The following is a 21,894-nucleotide window of genomic DNA, read 5'->3' as shown; positions in this document are numbered from 1 at the left end:
TGGCAATTATTTTCTGATTTTTATTCTTATTTTTTAATTTTCTCTCATATTTAATTAATCTCAGGTAACACAGACATTTTGGGTAGAAGAGACGGAGAGAAAAAAACCACAACAATTCCTTGATAAATAAAATGTCAGACCACCTAGGCGATGTTTGGATCACCAAAGATTTATCTGAATGGATCAGTGACTCAGGCGAAACAGATTTTTCTGAGTCCGTTTCTTCCGATCCATTGTTCAGAACCTTTTGGTTGAGTGGCGAGAAAAATCCAGCAGCTTCAGAACCTAAACCAACCTACGAACTGGAAGTCTTTCTGCTTCCTCTTTGCAGGCCCAACTGAAAAGGCCTGCAGTACAGGTCCTGTACTAAAGATTTTGCTGGTGTGCATACACTCACCGGCCACTTTATTAGGTACACCTTGCTAGTACCGGGTTGGACTCCCTTTTGCCTTCAGAACTGCCTTCATCCTTCATGGCATAGATTCAGCAGGTACTGGAAGCATTCCTCAGAGTCTGGTCCATATTGACATGATAGTATCACCCAGTTGTTGGGTTTTTGTCAGCTGCACATCCATGATGTGAATCTCCGGTTCCACCACAAGCCAAAGGTTTTCTATTGGATTGAGATCTGGTGACTGTGGAGGCCATTGGAGTTCAGTGAACTCATTGTTCAAGAAACCAGTCTGAGATGATTTGTGCTTTATGACATGGTGTGTTATCTGCTGGAAGTATCCATCAGAAGATGGTCCAATGTGGTCATAAAGGGATGGACGTGGTCAGCAACAATACTCAGGTAGGCTGTGGCATTGACACCATGCTCAGTTGGTACCAATGGGCCCAAGTGTGCCAGGAAATTATCCCCCCACCATTACACCACCACCACCACCCAAACATTACAGACGACCTGTATCAACCGTCCTGCCTGGTTGATACCAGGCAGGACGGATCCATGCTTCATTTTATCGATGCTAAATTCTGACCCCACCATCCGAATGTCGCAGCAGAAATCCAGACTCATCAGACCTCATCTTCTATTGTCCATTTTGGTGAGCCTGTGCGAATTGTAGCCTCAGTTTCCTGTTTTTATCTGACAGCAGTGGCACCAGGTGCGGTCTTCTGCTGCTGTGTCTCCTAAATCTCCTTTCTTCCCCTTTCTGATGCTCGGTTTGAACTGCAGCAGATCGTCTGGGCAATGTCTACATGCCTAAGTGCATCGAGTTGCTGCCATGTGATTGGCTGATTTGACATTTGCATTAATGAGCAGTTGAACAGGTGTACTTAATAAAGTGGCCGGTGAGTATCCACCATTACATAATCATCTTCTGAATTGATTGATAATTTAGAGTTTTTCAAAAGTAACACTAAATTAAAGATTTAAGCCAGAAGCGTATGAACTGGTTGAGCCCGACTCTTTGGACCCAAACGGCTCACCTTGTTTGGTTTGTTGCTGGTGGAATTCAGAGCTTTGATCCCCAACACGGCGCAGCTGATGGCGACGCAGAGCTCCACCACCGACAGGACGATCAGGACCCCAGTGATGCCCCTCAGAAGCATCTGCAGAACACAAACAACTCCATAAAACATTTTTCTAATGGATTTAGAACATCCTCCGTAAATCATTTACTTTATTTATAAAATGATGCCGATTATCTTACATCTGTGTTGCTGTTAAACAAACAAAACAAAAACAACTCAAAGAGCTGATTTGAAGCAAGACTTTGAAATCATTTTTCAATATGTGGCCACACAATCAATTAATAGTTGGTTTTAATGTGATGTTCTCATGTGATGTCACAGTTCTGGGAACTTCGTAGCCGGCAGCCATCTTGGAAGGTATCCGTCACAAGAGTTGCTATGACAACAATAAACATGCCACAAGCTTAGAACTAGCTCTCGCCTTGTTACTATCTAATTCATAGACAATATAAGTTCATTAACAATTTTTGAGTACTCCACTGTCTTTTTGTTGGTCTAGAAGCCATGATTCATCTACGCTTTGCGCTGCACTTGCCTACCAAGATGGCGGTTCAGTGGCTCGGATCATTTCTGGTTCAGACTTGTGGGAACTTGGTATTTACATCTGCAGATGTCACTAAATCACACATAACAACTATCTTTTTCTTCACAGAGTCTACATTTACACCAGACTGCTGCCTAGAAATTTTCTGGTGATGATTGGGGAAACGTTCCATGTTTAGACGGCGCCACCAAGACACCACGAGTCAGCTGTAGTTGTCATGCCAGGCCAAAAGGTGGCGCTGAACACGCCTGCGGTTTTGACCCTTAGCTTCCTCTTCATCGTAAACAGTTACCCGTCTTCAAAGTGCTGGATCACAACAGAAATGTTACGATTAAACTGAAGAGCAGCTCCACGTCAACAAGGCCATAAATAACCCGACAGTCATAAACCTGAAAACGTTCAGCTTAAAAACAAACATCCACAAATCTTCAAAGATGGAATCATCTCTAAAGCTCATCATAATGACAACAAATATAGAGTAATCATATATTTGACTGCTGGTGGGATATTTCTGTCTTACCTCCATCACTGCTTTGCCTTCCAAGCACTTCTCCTTAAAGTAAGCAGCATCAGGTGATGGACTTGGCGTGGTGCGTCTGTAAGGGTAGTAGCTGTAGTAGGGCTCGTCATTACAGGAAAGCCACACATACATATTTCCCTCCAATATACTGTAGAACACGATGGCAGCAATGGCAAGAGCACCACCAACTATGTTGACAAACACACTGAGGATGATCTGAAATACAAGAAGAATAACTACATTTACAAACATGACCAATAATTTGATTAATATTGAAAAAGATCTAAGAATAAATGCTGATGATCCTGAGGGAACACCAGAAAGTTAGAATCACTCACCAGACATGGACTTGGATACTTCTCAGATAAAATGCACATGATGCCAAACATAATGAACTGCAAAAAAAGGGAAACAAATGTAAATATTCTGTTTTTAAAACTCAAAACAGTAGTTTCATAAAAGCCAATAAATGGCTCCATGTAACCATGGGTTGCTCTGTTTACATCCCCTTTACACACACAACCAGTGGAGGCCACTGCTTACTGTAAATTGGTTCTGTTAACAATAAAGCACTACACCAGCATGGTGTTTACCAGAAGCTAAAATGCTAACTTCAATTCAATTTATATCTGGCTTTGAAATACTACAACCGTCAATCGCCAATTTAAATTTGAGATTATAATTTACATGTTATTTAATGTGTCGGAAAAAGTTGGAGCTTCTTAAAGAGACAGAGGCCCATTTCAAAGTGACAAATTGCAAAGTCAAATTTATTTTGAGTTATGTTTGCATTAATGAGTATTTGAACAGGTGTACTTAATAAAGTGGCATACAGCATTATTACAACAGCTGATGGTAACATAGTTACTTGATTATGCTATAAAATGGAACTATCTGACTGTAAAATATATAATACTGCCCCTTTAAGGCCCCGACAATTAATGCTGACAATCTGTAACCCAGCAGTTTGCTCACCAGAGATCCCGTCCAGTAGGGTAAATAAGCGAAGGAGTAAAATAAGTAAGAAGAAACGTATGACAGGTGGACGAGGACGCCAAGGCCAATGTTAAGCAGCCCGATCATCATGTGGATGGCCTGCAAAGGGAACCGAGAAGCAGACACCTGAGGTCAAACTTGACATTCATGCTTCAACATTATCTTTTACAATCAAATGAAAGAGCTTCGATAAAGATGCAACAAACAGTAAACTCATAGAAAACACGTCTAATTAGAGTAACAGCAGTTTAAGTTTTCATTAAAATGAAGAGAGAAGTCTGCAGCTCACCCCGAGGACGGACAGAGACGTCTTCAGGACCGTCCTCAGCTGCTGGGACACGGAGCAGCACACCGGGCTGTAGCAAAGGCTCTTCAGGATCTGGCACAGCGGAGGCCAGCGGCTGTCAGGGTCAGAGGTCAGAGTGAACATGGTGACCCCGTCGGTCCTGCTCATGGTCACAGACATCCTTCCTGGTCCTGAAAGTTGACACAGACATTTCAAATGTGTGTTATTACTTATTTTAACAAGTTAAATGAAATAAGATGCATCAAAGGTATTTGTAGCTGTTGGACTTTCACACTGGTGTGATTCTGCTGTTAATTCTGATTTTATTTGTAGTTTTTTAGGGCAGAAGAACACAAAGTAGGCCAACAATGAGCTGAAAAAGAAAAAAACAAAACCTGGTTCTAAAAATATTTCATTAATATAATTCAAAGTCAATACTCTGGGTTTGAGCTGCTGGTGTTTCAATTAAATCCAAAATTAAATCCTGACTGATTCTGTGAAAACCAAGTTCAGGCCTGGACTTTGACTGGGCTATCCTAAACACAAACACTGGAACAATCAGGCTATGTGGATTAAATTGCAGTTGAATTAAAAGGAAGTCGGAGAAAACAGCTTCTGTCTGAAAAATAAAATGAATAAATAAATTACTCAAAATAGCGGTTGCCTGTTTTATGTTCTTTTAAATTTACATCAGTTTTGAAGTAAATAAATTTAAGTGACCTAATTAAAATGCCTTCTTTCAGTAAAACAGTTGACGATCAGTTCCAGTTTTAACTCTGTCCTCAAATCCCCCACTCTTCGTTTTACTTCGTCTAACAACAGAAACTACAGTCAGACCCGGTTCACTTCAGCAGAACTTTTGTTTCTGCGTCTTCTTTTCATTTCCGCTGTAACTTTAGGGATTTCAGTAAAACAACTTACCTGTTAGATCCCGAAGCAAACTCTGAAAAACAAAACCTCAAATTCAGTTACGTGCGTCACAGAGCGATCTGTCCCGGAAGCGCACAAATAAAAAAAAAATTAAAAAAAAAAGGGAACGGGAAGAAAGAAAAAAAGTCATATCATTTGCGCATGTGCTGATCTTTTTGTTTGTTTTATTTTATATTTCACTGTAATTATAAAAATAGTTTATGATTTGAGGAGAGTCACAGATAATAACGGTTCCATTAATAATGAATAATGCATAATAATGAAGTTTCTCCAAAACTTCATTATTATGCATTTACACAAATTAACAGAAACCAGGGGGAGCATTAATTAAGTGTATCAAATGTTTCTATAGCTTAGTTGTTTACAAAGTTCTGTTCAGACTCAAAGTCAGAAAAGAGGAAATAAAATGACTAAACTCAGATTAGTGTATGAGGTATTTCTTTAGGAATAATGTTATATTATTATAATATACATTTATGTTTTTTTTATTTATTTTTAGCTTTTGGTGTCATAAACTAGTTTTTCATTGTTCCAACATGAACGGAAGTCAGTTAATCTTCCGTTGGAAATAACACTTCTTCCCACAAGGTGGCGGTAGTGGGACAGTATCAGGACAGGAGAATCACAGTTTCAGAATGCAGGAAATCCTTAAAAATGTTTTAAAATATCTGATATAAACATATGAAAGCAAATAATCTGGAATATGTTTGATACAGGAAAATCTTGGTAGTTTTAAGGCCCGTGAAAGAAAACATTATTAGTCATAATTTGGAGTTATGACCCAGAACTCACTCAGTTTTTTCTGCATTATTGAATAAAAGCAGCTGCATATTTGGATTTGATACGATATCAGTGTTTACCTTCCTGACTTTAAGACATTCCTGCATCAACTCATTGTCCTGTGTAAATATCAAACTCCTCCACATTCAGAGGAAAGTTAGCAAATTAGAGCATCAAACTTTGATCCAGTAACAGCAGATCTGCTGCAGGCTTTCAGCTTCAGTCAGTTTAATATCATAAATAATTCAATTCTCTACTAACATCAACCCAGATGACTGAAGAAAGTACTGAAAATTCAAATTTCATTTATTGTTCCACACTTATGAACAGACAGAATACAGGGGATTCTGTCTATGTGTGGAAGTATGCTTTTAATTTGAAGGATTAACAGGAAGTGAATGTTTTGTTTCTGTTGCCTGAGCCAGAAAACTGTTGGAGTCAGACTGAAGCTTCTCAGCAGGTGAGTTCACAGCATTAAAATGGCTTTTATGAAAATAATTTTATTTTTTATTATAAAGTGAAATATTAAAGTTCAACTTCTTAATATCCCTTTTCAGATGTAGTCACCAAATAAGTGTTTTTGTGTCTGTGGTATGTAATAGGGTGTTAAATTTACACGTTGTTTTGTTTTTCTTTTGTTCGAACGTCTGAAATGATCAATTCAATTCAAAAATTCAAATCCAAAAATACTTTATTGATCCCGAAGAGAAACTACATTTTCTTTAGCGTGATTGAAGGCTCTTCTGTAGCAGCCTGTATTGCAGTGGCTTTGAAGATGCCTCTGACTGAAGACTGTTTGTTGTTGATGAGCCACTCTGATGCTCTTCACTCATAATTTCTTAGATTTTATGTAAAATCCTTCTTTGCACCATCATCTCCAGTATTAATATACGATGCTTCAGTTTGCATCCCTGCATCGTTTCTCTGGGGAATGAATATCATTTTGAATATCTACGTTTCCTTTGCCCAAAGGTTGTAAAGATGTCCGTCTCAGTGGATGCAGACACCGGAGTGACTGTTGTTACCATAGCAACGGACAATTGGAGCATGTTAGCACAATGGCGTCAGATCATCAGGGCTCTTTCCTGCGGTCCATCATGGCGGTCAGCAACCAAAGGGAGCAGCGTGGTCAGAGCTCTCGGGGTGAGAGGAACTTAAAGCCTTTAAAGAATGAGTTTCTGAAGAGCAACACCGTAAAGAAAAACGTTTTAAACGTTTCGCAGACTGTGCAGATCATGGTCGGCGTGTTCAACGTTGGACTCGGACCAGAACGTGTAGAAACGTTTCCTTACTGGCTGGGAGTTCCTGTAAGTAAAAACACATCCCTTTAAACTTCATCCTCTTCTTTTATTTGTGTGGGATCTTTTTATATGTGAAGATTCCTTCAAATCAGTCAGAATTTGAATATGGGAAACATGAGCAAAGTTTTCATTTTTATGGTTAACATGGTTTTCCTCCTCATACTGAAGTATTTTAACAGAGACATTTCCACTTCTTCTGCACTAATTAGAAGCATAACAGTGAATGTGCGCCAGGTATATTCTGACCAAATGTGTTTTAGAATCACACTGAAAATAAGAAATGAACAAAAATCTTGTAAAGAATTTCCTGACATGGCCGTAATTTTGCTTTACTCTTTATATATGAAAAACTGAAATAATTGATCTTATTACTGTTTTTCTTTCAGTTCATGGCAGCCGGAGTTTTGTCTCTTCTTGCAGACAGATTTCCTCTCCGCTGGCTGGTGAGTAAAGAACAGTACTGTTTTCCAACTGTAGAGGTCGCTGTTGTGAATAATAATCATATTTCTTCTTTCAGACGGGCTTTTCCGTCTTTCTCAACATAGCCGGATCCATCCTCTCCATTGTGGCCATTGTGCTGTATGCAGTACATTTGGCCAGCTTCACTGTCATTGGGATGTGTGGGATCCTGGATGAAACAAACTCCAAAAACTGCATATTCTTGGCTAATTTAGCTCAGGTATTCAACACATCGATCTTTTTCTACCTTTAAATGCGCTGATTTGACTGGAGCAGCTGATGATGTTAGTGTTTCATCATCTCTGAACAAATTAATCAATGTTTGATTGTCATTACACAAAACACACCATGAAAATAGAACTACAGATTACAGAGAGGAAAGGACAAAGTCAGACAAGAATAACCGTAATAACCACGATTAGGTAAGTTTTCTTTCACTGGTCAATAACTGCGATTCAACAGGATGTTAACTGCTGGCACCAACCACGAAGAAGAAGATGACAGGAAGTAGTTGGAGGATCATGGCGCGGTATTGTGTTTCTTGTTTAATGAAACACTGAAATTATGAAATTGTGTTTTGTTTTTATGTTTTTGTGTTTTTTTTCCCCCAACATTAGCGGGATATTGATTACGTTTGTGAACATTAATGGGAACGCAACTTCTGACAGTAAATTTTCTGTTGAAGCACCACAGCAAGCGAGCAAATGTTGGGAGAATCCTTTGAGCGCAGCTGAACTTTATTTCAGGTGTAACTGCTGGAGATTGGAGCTCAAGAAGACCGAATACTGAAACCAGAACTACATATTTTTGGTTGTTTTCTGTCAGAAGGCATTTCTTTTCATTCTGTTTTTCTTTGTCTGGTGTTTCAGAAACTGCTGAGAGGCGTGGACATCACCATGATTGTCATGTCGGTCCTCCAGCTCTGTGTCTGCATCAGCCTCGCAGTCCTGGGCAACAAGGCTTTCTACTACAGGAGGAAAGTATGAACAAAACTCACAAGTCCATTACAAAAGGAACTGCTGCTTAAAGTTGTTTAACTGTTAAATAAAGTCACTCTGATGGAAAATTTGTTCTGATTATTAAAATCTACTCTGTTGTGTTTCTGCAGGATGTCAAAGATGTTGTGATCCAGCAGCCATTGGTTAAAGATGGTCACATGACCAGTCCTGGAGCCTAAATCTAACTAATCTGGTAAAACCAGGGAGAAACCAAAAGGGGGACAAAGGGTGCCCTGTCCCTCTCAAACACCATCAAGCTTCAGAGAACTGCTGCTTTATTAAACTTTATTTGGATTGCAATTATTATGAAAATGCAAAAATATTAATGAAAATAGTTCAAAGAGTCTCTAATCCTGAGAGACATTCTGTCTTTCACAAAGATATTACAAAAATAGCTTTATGTTATGTATTTAAAAATAATTAGACCCTAAAATCTCCAAAATATAGATGCAACAAAAAACAGAAATATTTTTGGTCTTTAATTTTTGGGTTAAAATTGATGATTAAAGTCAAATGATTAAAGTCATCAAAATGTAATTTTTAAGTGTATTTTTTAAAATTAAAATGTTTTTAAAAAGGATTGGTTTCAGAAAAAGTTAATTGAAAACTTTGTATGTCTTGATATCCATAAATGCAGGTAGAAATCAGGTCTTTCCTTTAATTTTTGTTTTCTTTTCTAGATTTGTTAAATTGTGAATTACTGATTAAAAATATAAAAATGTTTCCTTGTGCCTACATTCCTCCTTCTGTACGGTGTGCTTATAAAAAAATATTTTCAATTTTAATTCTTCAGATTATAGATTTATTCTCGACTCCTTTATGAAGATGCTGTTACACCAATAACCACTAGATGGCGGTAAATGTTCTATTTCCTGCATCTCCTCCCTCGTGTGTTTTTCTCATGATGCTCATGATCTTCTTGTTTTGACGACACAAGAGTTTTTTAATAACTTATTTATCCAGACTAAACACTCAACTTAATATATTTAGTGAATATTATCACTGAAACAAAAAGGCAGAGAAAGATTCACTCACAGTAACTAATTACTCTGCTTTCTGTTTGATTTAAAACAATTTACAAAAACGTCCAGGTAAACATATTTTAAAATTATTTTGTTTCTGTATTTTTATAATAAATTCAAACTTGGACTTGCTGTAAGTTTGAATTTTATTATGTTATTTTTAACATAATAAACTGTAAATAATCGGGACGACCTGCTGGTAAAATGTCGTTCTGACTCAAATTTCAGCAGGTACATCTGAACGTTGCTGTTTATTCACATTAAATCTTTGTCTCATTTACATTTACAAGTCGCTGCTCACAGCGCAGCCACAGGTATGTCTGTGTTTTACGTTCATTTAATCCCCATTAATGAGGCTTAAGAACGCTGCATGACCTGTATGAGCACTGAGAAGCTTTATTGCTTAGGAATATTTTAGGCTGATGTGTTTTCAGTCTGTGATCAGGTGAATGGCTCATAATCGGGATTGTTGGGCTTCCTTGAAGCAGCTGAACGTGACTGATATGAGCTGGAGGAAGCTAATTAGATCCTTGGAGAAAAGTTGTTTTAACATTCTTACAATTTTGCTATGTTTCTCATTTTGACCATCAAATTTTAACTTACTTTGGTTAGAAGAAGAAATCATAGTTAGAAATATTTGTCACTATTTCTTACGTTACTCACCACTTAAAATGAGCATTTGGTTATAATTTGGTTGTAATTTAGACAGTTTAATCATATTTTATGTTTCTAGAATAAAAGATGTGACCTTTGACCCACCAGAAACCTGGAATCATTTAACAGCTGGACTGCAGCATCTCTACATTTTAAGATGTGAATGAGTTGATAAAATTTAAAATCACCTGATCTGTTTAAAATACATCATAAACATGTAAGTAACTTAATGCTTTTAGCTACATTAAATGATTCCCTTCTTTAGTAGAGCTGTTTAAACCCATAAAAATATTCATACCTCTTGAACTTTTTTGCATCTAGTTATTTTACAACCGCAGACTTCAAGTTTCTGTGATTTTAAGTATTGTATAAATGTGAAGTGGAAGGAAAGCGATGCACAGTTTTCAGTTATTGTCATGAATGAAAATCTGAAAAGTGTGGCGTGCATATATTCTGCCCCTTTCATTTGATACCCCCAAAATAGAGGCTCATAGAGTTGGATGCTTTGGCCTATATGTGGGTACAAACTAACACTGTGTGTTTCACTAAACATATCGATTTGGTGTACATGGTAGTGGCAGTGTCATGCTGGGGGAGTGTTTTTCCTCAGCAGGGACGGGGAAGCTGGTCAGAGTTGATGGGAGATAAATGGAGCTCAGTCCAGGTTAATCAGCAACAGAATAAACAGCTAGAGATATTATGGGATGGTTTAGATCAAAGCAGATTCATGGGTTAGAATGGTCTAGTCAAAGTCCAGCCAGAACTAAAAATCTGTAGCAAAACTGAGGCTGAGCTGCTTAAACCTTTAGTGAAAATAAACTTTGTTTGCTTTTATTCCCGACTCCACAATCATTTGCTTCGTTTCTTTCATGTTGTGTAAAATAGTTGAAGGGAAAATCCTTTTTGAAGCCACTGCAGTTATGGCTGTTGTGTGTTTTCAGGTTAGACCGGGATCAGTCGATGTTGTTCTGAAGGCGACATCAACAAAGAGGCTCAACAGAAGAGATTTTCCTTCGACACAGTCGGCTTGTTGAGTCTTGCCCAGACTTTGGTATGTTATGAGAAACGGCTGGGATAACAAACACGACGAACGGCTTTGTGTGAAAACATGAAGGCCGAGTTTGAGGAACTGTTTTCTGACATCTTCAGTCGTATCTTGCAGGTTCTGTGGTAATATGAGGTTGTATCATGGTATGGGATTGGATCAGTGCTCTTGGAAAAGCTAATTTACTCTTCTGTGACGGCAGCATCTAAGTGAAAAAGTCCAGCAGAGGTTTTAGAGCAACGTCTGCTGCCTTCAGTCAATCACTCCAGTTTATCTGTACATTTCAGACAGAAGGCAGTTTCACATCAGCAGAAAGAGCTTTTCATCATAAAAACACAAAAATAAAAAGTCATAAAAACATCATACAGTCACCAATAGAGACACCTGTATGGAACATTACAGTGGAAGGACTGTAGAACTGGGTGATGTTCTCGATCCTCCTGGTTTTAGTCAGAACCCCAGCAGCAGCGTTCTGGATCAGCTGCAGCTGGAGGATTGATTTTTTAGGCAGACATGTGAAAACGCTGCTGCAGTAATCAACGTGACTGGATGAATTTCTTTAGATCTTCCTGGGACATCAGTCCTCTAATCCTGGAAATGTTCTTCAGACAGAAGGCCGACTTTGTAACTGTCTTTATGTGGCTCTGAAGGTTCGGGTCAGAGTTCATCACCCAGACTTTGGGCTTGTTCGTTGGTTTTCAGCTGTAATAACAGATGCTGTGTGTTGACTCTTGATTGTTCCTCTTTAGGTCTCAAGACATGTTTGGAGGTGAAATTATCCAAATAATCTTCCTGAGTTGGTGTCCCTTTGGGTTGGATTCATGTCTTCACATCTGCCACTTTTGGTCTACTTTAACTAGACCACAGTTTGTCTCCCCCATTCGTCCGGACCTTTTGTGCATGTATGAATACACGTAAGCAATTCTGTGTGATGAAACAACCGGACCGAGATCCTATTTTTGACAATCCACTTCCAAACAAACTCTGGTGTGGTTGTTTACAGACCGACCTCAGTCCAAACTACAGGAAACAGGAGCCTTTTTGGACTTCATGAGCCACCATTGTTGGGTATGAGCTGTGGACAAACATGGATGGCTGTGCATCCTCAATGTTTGGGCATTTGCACCAACTGGCAGAAAAGACATGAAGGAATGTGATTGTGTTCAGCGATTTTATTAACGATAAAGTGAAAAAAACAGCGCCATGTTTGTTTTTCATTTTGGGTTTGTTCTCCGTCCCACCCCCATCGTTTCTGTCCATTTGGAGCATTGATTGTCACTCATGTTGCTTTGTTTACTACAGAGTGCTAAAGTACCGAAGGTATAGTTCAAGTGAAATTCACAATGTGAACGCAAACCGCACCAAATGAAAAAAATAAAATTCATTTTTGGGCCGGACCAAACAAGCGGACCAAAGGACTTTGGTGGTGTGGGAAATGCTTCACTCAGCAGATTTAAAGTCAATCCCTACCCAGTCGCCAATGTTTGACTGTTGACTGTCTGAATGTAAATGTCCCAAAGTTCCTGAATAAAACTTTGGCTCTGGGGTTTTCTTTGAGGATTTGTTCACTCTGGGCCAAAGTAACAGACCAACTGAGGTTTCTAATGACAGAAACTCCTCAAGCTTGTTTCAGATCCTTCAGGATGACGAGATAATCCCCCAGAGACTCCCCGCCCCTCCACACACCATCTGACGTTCAATCACCTGATTTAATAAGGGTCTAATTTTTAAAAATCTGAATTAGTTGGTTCTGATCAGAATGGCCAATGAGTGAAGGGTAACTCTGAGGTGATGGTCGGAGGTTTAGTGTCTTCCTGCAAGGCGAGCGAATCTTTCCGCTGCCGCGTGATGTTTGTCTGCGTTCCTGAGGTCACCTGATGGGCCGGTCTCAATGCAGGGCTGTTTGGCCAAATAATGTTCATGGAAAAGTAATTCTGTCCTGATTAAAACCATCACTTCGCCCATTCAGCTGCCGCGGGTCAGGAGCCTGGGCGTGGCCAGGAGCGGCCTTTAGCAGCACATTCATGCAGAGTGAGGATCAGGCCGTCGTTCTCGGCAGCATTTGTTTATCAACTGCGATGTTTTGATAGACTCTTAATTCTTAAATCAAAAACCAAATACAATACATTTATTAACAAATTTGTGAAAATTGATTAAAATTCAGAGAAATTTTTGACTTTTGTTTCTTTTAGGCAATCAAGTTCAATTTTGCTGACAGTAATAAGATTACAGACGACAACCAAACAATTGAATCTCTTTCTCTGGTTCACAAAAGTGGAAGAACAAATGACTGGCGGTAAGCTAGCTCCCTCTAGTGGAATGTAGAAAAAATGTCCCAATCTTTATGAGTTTTAGCTACAATATGTAACTTAAACTTAAGGCTTTTTTTATTTTTTATTTTTTTACATATTTGTTATGTAAATATGTCACTATGTCGTGATAGTTTAGTATAAGACAGATAATCTGCGGACTTCTCTGCCTTCTCCCAGGTCTAACTGCAGAAGTACATCACCAGGAGGAGTGTCTTAGGGCTGTCAGTCATGCTTGTGTGCGTGACACTCACGCCCTCCTCGCTTAGCCTGTCTGCTACATTATACAGCAGAGCTATCACGAATGTTACCGCTAGTTAGCATCGTCACCAGTGACCAATAAAAGCTCAGAAAGGAAGTGGAAGTGGTCGATCTTTTCACATATTATCTGTCTCATAGCAAACTGTCACAACATGGTAACGTTGAACAAATATGATAAAATTACAGATTTTTCTTTAAATAAAAGTCACATTGTGTAGCAGATTCAGCCGACTTTAACATCTAGGATAAGGGATGGGCATGTTTATGGTTTATTATTCATAAATCATGAACAAGACAACAAAAATTAATGCAGAGTTTCCGTTATCAAGTTCAAATTTCACAATAAAAAGTCTTTATGTTCAAATGCTCTGACTGTCTTATTTGTGTTCTTTAGTTGGCAGATGCCATATAGTGGTTATGTATTTATGCTTGTTTCTTAGTTTATTCTTGTTCCATTTCTTATATTAATTTTCTTAGATTATCTGTCAATCTGTGTTTATTATTAATCTCCTCTCAGTCTGCCTGTTTGCCTGTTTGCAATAAACCACCTGCATCCCGTTGAAAACACTCCTCAGTGTTTCTGTCATTCTCTGCCTGATTTCTCAGCCTGCTGTCACTCTCATAAATAAATTATTCTGTTTTACCATAACAGCTCTATGCATTTTTTTCCCAGCCACCAACAGGACAGAAGCCAGCAGGTGTTTTGTGTAAACTGTGGTACTTTACAGAAGGGTTCGGTTTAAATCATCTTTACTTGCAGGACATTGGATTTTAATTAAATGAAGGGGAGTTTCATTGTTGCTTCCTCTGCAACACTTAAGCCAAGAGTTCCTCCAATATTTATAGGTATCTCTGTTTTCAGGCTAAGTAAGCTTTTCATGCAGAAATGCTGAAGAGGCAGTGAAACTTGGCAGAGGAACTCAGGAGCGCATCGGTGAAAGGTTTACTTAGTGAGAGCTGGATCTTCTTTCCCAACATGCAATTGGCATGCAGGTATTCAGAAAACAATATATAACTTTATATTAAATAGGAAATCCCAACTATCCCAGTAATAATTAAAAAATCTACTACTGTTGTGACAAAAATTGTTCTGTTGTGGAAAGAATGAAGTTTGTATCTTACGGTATGTGCAGGATTTTAAGGTGACTCCGGTAGGACTATGGCCAAAGCTAGAAAAAAGAATTTCAGCTATGTATTAACATTATTATTCAGTTTAGACACTATTATTTCAGTATTTATTTTCATATTTTTCTGTTTTTCCACAATGTGCAAACATAAACAATGTACTTTCCATGTAAATATTTAGGCCTAAATAATCCCAGATTATTTGCAGTTCCAGAATAAAAAATAAAAAATTAGCCCGAGGTCGGTTTTTAAAGATTAAATGATATTATTTGGATTTAGTTAGAAATCTCCCACATCAACAGTTTGTCATTAAGACATTCCAGGTAGAAAAAACACAGACTATTGTTTAAAAGTAAAACTTCTTTGAAATGGCAACAATAAACAACTAATAATGAAATAAATACACCCTAACTGAAAAACTTAGCTTTAGCTTAGCAGTTGCTAAGCTAGTGCTAGCTTAAGCTAGCGCAATTAGCCTACCAAAATAAAGTGGTAACTTGACTTTAAACAAAAACATTGTTGTATTGTAATGTCAGGATCAGTTTTACAGGAATCTTGACATTTTTCAGTCTATTCTCAGTCTACTTGTGGTTTAGACACTAACAAACTTTGATTATGTGGACATATTTTTGTCTTTTATTACACATTTCCCGGAGAGTCCGGGCTTTCAAGAATCAAGATTTAATCCAAACTTTTGTTTTTGCTTTAAACTTTTAAACTGACTTCTGCATTAGATCTCTCTACGCTGACCTTATGTGTGTTTCTGCATATAAAAATAGGATGGACGGACATTTCTAAATCTAATAATGAAGATTTACTCTAACTGCATTGAGACGCAGAGCAGAATTCATTTTTAAAGTTCAGTAGAGACAATAAAATAAGAAACGGTTCAAACCAACGATCCTCGACTCCCTGTTGTTGACCTGCTGCTGTTGTAAAATGCAAGACATGAGAGTCTGCAAGCCGAATATAGAAAAGCCACAACCGCATGATTATAGAGCACTGTGGGTGTTTCCAAACTAGAAAACCACCGAATCCGTTTCCTTTTTTCTACCAGGTTGTAAGATTTGTCATCAGAAGAGCTGGGTGTTAAAACAGTGCAGTCAAACTTAAGAGATGAACTTCTAATCCATAAATTACCACAAAATGTCTGTAATTCTAATGTATAAAGTATTTTTATCTAATTTATATTTAAAAATAAGTTATTTCTTTTTTTCAGAATATTATATATATATATATATATATATATATATATATATATATATATACAGTATATATATATATAAACATAAACAAGTCTGCCTGATGCTACACATCTGTGTCGTTAATAACTACAGTTTATCTGTAAAACATGTTCATTATAATTATGCATTTTAAAAAACATGCTGCCTTCAATAATGAGAAGATTTGCTGTTTATGAAACATGATTAAGCTTTCCAGATAGAGGTGTTTGTATATAGAAAGGAGATTAAGAAACAATAATCACAACAATATACAAACCATGCATTTAATCAATATTTATTTATTTTGTTGGTTACAGGGAACCATATCAATAGAAAGTGTAAAATAAAACTGTCACAAAATGTGTTATTGATTTTTATATCAATTGAAAAAGAAGAAACACAACGATGACATAAGAGCAGAAAACCCACAACTATGAAGTCAGTGCATTATACAGTCAGATTCAACAAATCTGGATATTTTTAAAAGCTCATTAGTTTCATTAATAAATTCACCAAACGTGAGACGTCATATAGATAAATTCCACGCAGACTGATATTTTTAAGCCTTCTGTTAATTATGATGGTTTTCTGTTTACAGATAAAACAAAAAAAACATTTGGGGGAATAGATGAAAAAAAAAACATTTTAAAACAGAAATATGGGCTTAATTAATAAAAACTATGCTTGATCCTTTCAAGCAGCTTATAATCTATTGAATATGACTGCATTGTCAGCAGGTAGTGTGAACATGAATGTCAGATTAGAAACATTTTGATAAAAACAAAAAATCCCCAAACCCAAAATGAATCAAAAATTCAACTAAACCTTTGAAAAGTGAATTTCAGGTTCACAAAACGCAGGAAGAAGCTTGGAGATGTTTGAGGCACTGAAAGCCGACAGAAGCTGCTGCAGGAGCATCAGTGCTGATGAGTGGGCAGAAAATGAAACAATGCGTCATTTTCTTTCAGGCCAAAAAAGAACTAAAAGTGAAATCAAACGGAGGGTTTCTAGTTTTCTGTGGTTTGGATACAAACGGCCCGTTTAGGGTGAGCTCAGCTGCATCAGCACCAGAACATCCATAACAATTTTCTCTTTCTAATTAAACATGTCCAGGTTGAAACATTAAATCCTGCCAAAATCTTCTGAAGAAGAGGAATATTATTATGAAACTCACATCAGAGTGTACCTCAACAATTTGTTCTGAAAAAGGCATTAGGAGATGTGTTTTTGTTTTTTTCACAATTGAAGGTACAAGAAAGGAATAAAACTTTTTATAAAAAACTTTTTTAGAGTACTGACTTGTTTTCAGGACACCAGTCAGTGAGTAACGCTAACAGCTACACAAACACAGCAGGCCAATAAAAACGGACAAAAACAATAAAACTGAACTTGCTCCGAAAATTTGCGCTTACAGAAGATGATTGTGTAATTTATTAATTTATTAACTCAACAATGTTCATGCAGCTTTTTCTAAACACTTCTGTTGAACAATGCAAATTTATATGGATAAATAAATTTGCTTATTTTTACCGTTTTATTTTTGTTTTGGGATTGGAAAAGCTGCAGTTACATGGATGCAGTTGGTTAAATATCATAAACCTTTGGAAACCTGAGTCTTTAATGTCTCCCTTGTTGAATGGCTTTGCTCTGATAGCTGTTAGCTTCACTCAGATCACATTAGATCCCTACACCCCATAAACACTCTCAACTTTATAATATCTAAAGGCACATTCTGAGGAATATTTGTAAGGTCAGAGGACGGCGGAGCAGCATGGTGCTATATTTGTGCAAACAGAGACTTCTCTAAATCTTCAGGCTGAATGAACGCAGACGTAGAAGTTCTTGTGCTCCTCCCAGTAGTGAAGGTCGTCCTCAAAGCTCCAGGAGCAGCCCAGGTCTTTGCTGGTTTTGATAGTGTGGACGACGCAGTTGCCTGGCAGCTTCTCGAACAGGAACTCAGCTACACCCACCACGGTGGGCTTCTTCTGACTCTGGATCAGCTGCTGGATGTGGCTCTTATCCACGGGCTCAGGCGAGGAGCTGAACGACACCCAGACGTTCAGTTTCTCGTCCGACGTGGGAACCTGGAAGCGGCTCTTCCCGGTGGCGCACTGGTAGTCCTTCTTGTTGGTGAACAGGCCAGTGGGAGACCTGAAGATGCGCACGGACCAGCCCACCCAGTCGTACTTCTTCTTTAGCTTCTCGATGATAGCGTCGGCTAGCTGCTGGTTGGTTAAGCCCTCCTGGTCTCTCACCAGACGGCGGGAGTCCTGTTCGGCCTGCTTAGGGAAGCTAACGATGCAGTCTTCGATGACGGCGTTCATTTTGGCTTGGACTTTGTTCATATTTTCCCCCCACTCTTTCAGAAGAGCCTCATCTTCGTCGTAGCCTTTCAGGGTAGCGTGCCCCAAAAGCGCAATGAGCCCCACACAGAAGAGCTTCTTCAGCCGAGCACAAAAGTCCTCCATCGGTCGGCGGCTTTTCTCCTCGTAGTTCTGGATGATCTCAAGGATCGGCTCCCCAGAGAAAGTTTCTCCGGTCACAGCGTTGTAGAGGATGTGCAGGTTCTTTTCTCCACCGGTTTTGGCGAAATGTTCCAGGAAAAGCTTCTTCTTCACCTCTCTGAACTTCGGCTTGGCGTTGAGGATGTCCATGTACTTCCTGAACTGGTTGGTGATGTTTTCCTCCACAGAGAAGTAGGCAGCGTCTATCCCACTCTTCTTGATCTCGTCGTTGATCCGCTGCAGCTCCTCGGAGGCCACCTCCAGGCGGTCTCGGACCTTCTGGAACTGCTCCTTCATGAAGGCCGCCTCTTTGCTCTCCACGTTGTCCAGAGCCAGCTTGACAATGGGAGCAGCGATGGAGAACACGGGGAAGAGGTCTCCGGCGATGCTGGCCACCACTTCGGCTCCCTGTTCGAACACCTCCATCACCGTCTCCACCATGTCCTTCTTCTCCGCCACGAGCTTCTGTAACGGATTCGCCATCGTTGGCTGGTGTCTCAAACTGTCCTGTGAAAGGAAAGAAAACTGAAACTTACACTTTAGAAAGAGAAATTATGAGAACACTGCAAAAACACAAAATCAAGTACTTTTGCTCTAGTTTCTAGTGCAAATATCTTAGTACACTTTAAATAAGACAAAACTAACTTATAAACTTATAAATAACTTTTTAGCAAGAAATAGACCCCTTACATATTACTGTTTACATCCGGGAATTTCGTGCACAACGCTGGAGGGCAAAAAGATCTTTTACATGCTGCCTGTAGCCGCGCTGCCGCGGTACAACAACTCCGTTAAATGAACCCTGGAGATGTCAGCATTACTAACAGGTAAAACCAATGAACAGCTTTTCCCCTCCAGCAGGATGGGGGTGGGATCCTGTATGCGTGACGTCATGCTGCAAAAGGTCAATAGGAGTTTAATTAGAGTAAATAATTCCTCCACACAGATGAAAATGTACCAGTTCCATTGGTACTTCTAACATGGGAAAAATGTTTAGTTATTAGGACTTAAAGGTTTGATCACAATATTTTGTGACATCATTGTGATAATGAAATGACAATAAAAACTATTTATTTCTTCTTTTTCAAGGTAAGTGTATGCCTGTGACTTTAGAGTATTTATAGCCCCACAAACACAAAAACTGCTGCTGAAAACTATTTGTAAAACTCTTCTTTAGAACACGTCTCATAATGAAGTGCATCACTAAACTGCATGCTGTAAAGGTATTAAGTCATATTTCCAAATTTATTGATATTTATTAATGCTCTCGTTGCACAAACAGTATAGAAAATAGTAAAAATAACAATCCTGATAAACTGAACAGCTTTAAAAAATAACATAATTAATTGAAATTCTTATCATGACAAGAAACAAATTATGATATATGATAAACGATGCACTTTTTATAAGTGACAAACTGTCAATGGAACTAGTAACTTTTCATTAATATTAAGGAATTACTGACTTAAAACAAACTCCTATATCTTACTGAAAAGTCAGTTATAAGTTAGTTTTAACTTGTTTCAAGTGTACTAAGATATTTGCTCTACAAACTGGACCTAAGTTACTTGGTAGGATTTTGTGTTTTTACAGTGTAATGATTGTTTCTGGTTCTGTAAATACACTTACGGCTCTGTAAACGTCTTCAAACTGCAGCCTGTCTCCTCAGTCTTCTAGAAAAACTGCACAGCCTGATAAGAAGAGAGAGAAAGAGCCGAGTGAGCTTCGGTTTTAGCTGCTGGTCACACCCAGAGGTCTGAGTCAATAATGATGTAACACCGATATGGGCTGAACTGGTTTTACGTCATGGTCTAACAAGATCAACTTAACTTAAATAATCCTGTTCCATTGCCCAGGTCACTCTTTTAAATTAATTACATTTTCATCTTGGTTGGTTAAACATAAAAAACAAGAATGACGATATTCTGATCCTCAGAGAAGTCGGAGAAGCTTCAAGGATTCTCACAAAACAAAAATCTCAACTCAAGCATAGTTTTTGTTAAAGTTAAAATAGTTTCTGAGTTCAGTTTAAAACATTTGAACATTCCAGGCAGGAGGAGAGCAAATTACTTTGGGCATAATTTAGTATTTGCAAGCATTTGAAACAAAAACATTAATTTCCAGTAATTAAAGTTATTTCTGAGTTGGAACTAAACTTTAAATGCAATTCAGGTATGATGCACATAAATGTGGCTAAGCTGCATTTTCACAGGAGTGAGAGCTCTAGATTTTAATCTAGACATATTTTCATGAACATGCTTTGCTTCTGTCTCACTTTATTCCACTTCAGCTGAAGTCGACTGAAGTTGGAAAATCCAGAAAATCTTTTGTCCCAGATGCCAGGAAACGGATAAAAAATGCAGCTGGACATGTCCAGACATGTCCTTCTGCAAACCTGGAAACTTTGGAGGAAATCAAATTATGCCCTGCAAAAACATCAAATCTTACCAACTTTTCAGTCTGGTTTCTATGCAGATATCTCCGAACATTTGAGATAAGACCAAACTATCTTTACAGTAAAATATAGGAGCTTGTTTAAAGCAAGTAATTCATTAATGTTGGTTAAAAACTAATTATAAGTGACATAAATTGCCAGTAGAACAAGACATTTTAATTCAGAATATGGGAAAAATGTTGTGTTTCAATGGCAGATTATTTCACCTATAATTAGTACTTTCTCTAAAACAATTGCATTAAAAATTAGACCAAAAATACTCGTAAAATTTGGTGTTTTTGCAGTGAGGGACAAAATTAAGAGTCTGAAGTTCCTGCAGCTGGCAGGTGTGTTTTATTTCAGGTGTGTTTTATTTGCATTGTGTTGCTCCCATTCTGGCTGATCTGATGGAGAAGCTGCAGCTTTTACCCCCGCCCCCCGCCCTCCTCCTCGGTCAATATCAGAGCAGCGGGCGTGGGACGTGATTAAGTACAAGAGGTTAAACTTGTTGGACCAGCCGGCATTTTCCAGTGAACCTCAGCAAGTAACCACGGCAACAAGACAATGGAAAATAAACTGTCAGCTGGTTTGTGCCTCCCTGCCTCTGCTGATGTCGCTTCGTTCCCCCGGGTTTATCTCGGCGGACAGCTGAAGGCTGCGGGCGGCAGATAGCGCCCATTCCCGGCCCGATCCATCAAACAGCGCCGAGGGAAAACTGCAGGCTGCTAACGAAGACGTTTCCAGAAACATTTAAACTCCCAGACTTCCTTTTTCTTTGCATTACAGCTGCAGGATGGGACTTTTACAAAAAATAAAATATGCTTTTTACATACAGTGTCACCATGTGGTAACAGTTTAATATGAGACAGATAATCTGTGAAAAGATCGATCTCCTCCATCTCCTACCTGAGTCAACCAGAGGCGGGTTTTAGTGCTTTAGTCAATTATTAGTGCTTTAGTCAATTTTTAGTGCTTTAGTCAATTTTTAGTGCTTTAGTCAATTTTTAAAACTTTTGATCAAAGCTAC

At 38.4% G+C, this 21,894-nt stretch overlaps 3 protein-coding genes across 7 annotated transcripts in view; 1 reads left to right on the top strand and 2 right to left on the bottom strand.

The window, feature by feature from the left end:
• Positions 1-1,359: 1,359 nt before the first annotated feature.
• LOC103150812 (membrane-spanning 4-domains subfamily A member 8-like) lies at positions 1,360-4,831 on the bottom strand. 2 transcript variants are annotated; one of them, XM_007570555.2, is made up of 6 exons: positions 4,744-4,831; positions 3,826-4,020; positions 3,516-3,635; positions 2,879-2,935; positions 2,541-2,756; positions 1,360-1,554 (listed from the first exon to the last, which is right to left on the bottom strand). In XM_007570555.2, the coding sequence occupies exons 2-6, from the start codon at positions 4,000-4,002 to the stop codon at positions 1,375-1,377; spliced, it is 750 nt and encodes a 249-aa protein (XP_007570617.1). In that variant the 5' UTR covers positions 4,003-4,020; positions 4,744-4,831; the 3' UTR covers positions 1,360-1,374. The 2 variants fall into 2 exon arrangements, with proteins under 2 accessions (XP_007570617.1, XP_007570618.1); XM_007570556.2 differs by having other exon boundaries at positions 3,826-4,013.
• A 1,098-nt stretch (positions 4,832-5,929) lies between these two features.
• LOC103150811 (uncharacterized) lies at positions 5,930-9,013 on the top strand. 2 transcript variants are annotated; one of them, XM_007570554.2, is made up of 7 exons: positions 5,930-5,992; positions 6,505-6,675; positions 6,756-6,839; positions 7,220-7,276; positions 7,351-7,512; positions 8,162-8,272; positions 8,401-9,013. In XM_007570554.2, the coding sequence occupies exons 2-7, from the start codon at positions 6,514-6,516 to the stop codon at positions 8,467-8,469; spliced, it is 645 nt and encodes a 214-aa protein (XP_007570616.1). In that variant the 5' UTR covers positions 5,930-5,992; positions 6,505-6,513; the 3' UTR covers positions 8,470-9,013. The 2 variants fall into 2 exon arrangements, with proteins under 2 accessions (XP_007570616.1, XP_016536428.1); XM_016680942.1 differs by lacking the exon at positions 5,930-5,992 and having other exon boundaries at positions 6,514-6,839.
• A 7,195-nt stretch (positions 9,014-16,208) lies between these two features.
• LOC103150809 (uncharacterized) overlaps positions 16,209-21,894 on the bottom strand; it is a 13,876-nt gene continuing 8,190 nt past the window's right edge. For all 3 annotated transcript variants that reach the window (XM_007570552.2, XM_016680955.1, XM_016680954.1), the window contains 2 exons: positions 20,063-20,124; positions 16,209-18,940 (listed from right to left, as the gene is read on the bottom strand). In XM_007570552.2, coding sequence (XP_007570614.1) covers positions 17,741-18,916 — 1,176 coding nt within the window. In that variant the 5' untranslated portion in view covers positions 18,917-18,940; positions 20,063-20,124 and the 3' untranslated portion in view covers positions 16,209-17,740. The remainder of the gene's footprint in view (positions 18,941-20,062; positions 20,125-21,894) is intronic.

This window comes from Poecilia formosa, unplaced genomic scaffold (assembly GCF_000485575.1).
Source record: "Poecilia formosa unplaced genomic scaffold, Poecilia_formosa-5.1.2 Scaffold263, whole genome shotgun sequence".
NCBI lineage: Eukaryota > Metazoa > Chordata > Actinopteri > Cyprinodontiformes > Poeciliidae > Poecilia > Poecilia formosa.
The sequence above is the reverse complement of the archived record's forward strand: the minus strand, read 5'-3'. Positions and strand labels throughout refer to the sequence as shown.

Bases quoted from the DNA above. Each gene is read 5' to 3' on its own strand.
- LOC103150812 (XM_007570555.2), bottom strand. From the start codon at position 4,002: ATGTCTGTGACCATGAGCAGGACCGACGGGGTCACCATGTTCACTCTG. The intron at 3,636-3,825 runs GTGAGCTGCAGA...TTCCCTTTGCAG, and splicing joins CGTCTCTGTCCGTCCTCGGG to GCCATCCACATGATGATCGG. The intron at 1,555-2,540 runs GTAAGACAGAAA...TGTGTTCTGCAG, and splicing joins AAGGCAAAGCAGTGATGGAG to ATGCTTCTGAGGGGCATCAC.
- LOC103150811 (XM_016680942.1), top strand. From the start codon at position 6,591: ATGGCGTCAGATCATCAGGGCTCTTTCCTGCGGTCCATCATGGCGGTC. The intron at 7,277-7,350 runs GTGAGTAAAGAA...TTCTTCTTTCAG, and splicing joins GATTTCCTCTCCGCTGGCTG to ACGGGCTTTTCCGTCTTTCT. The intron at 7,513-8,161 runs GTATTCAACACA...CTGGTGTTTCAG, and splicing joins TCTTGGCTAATTTAGCTCAG to AAACTGCTGAGAGGCGTGGA.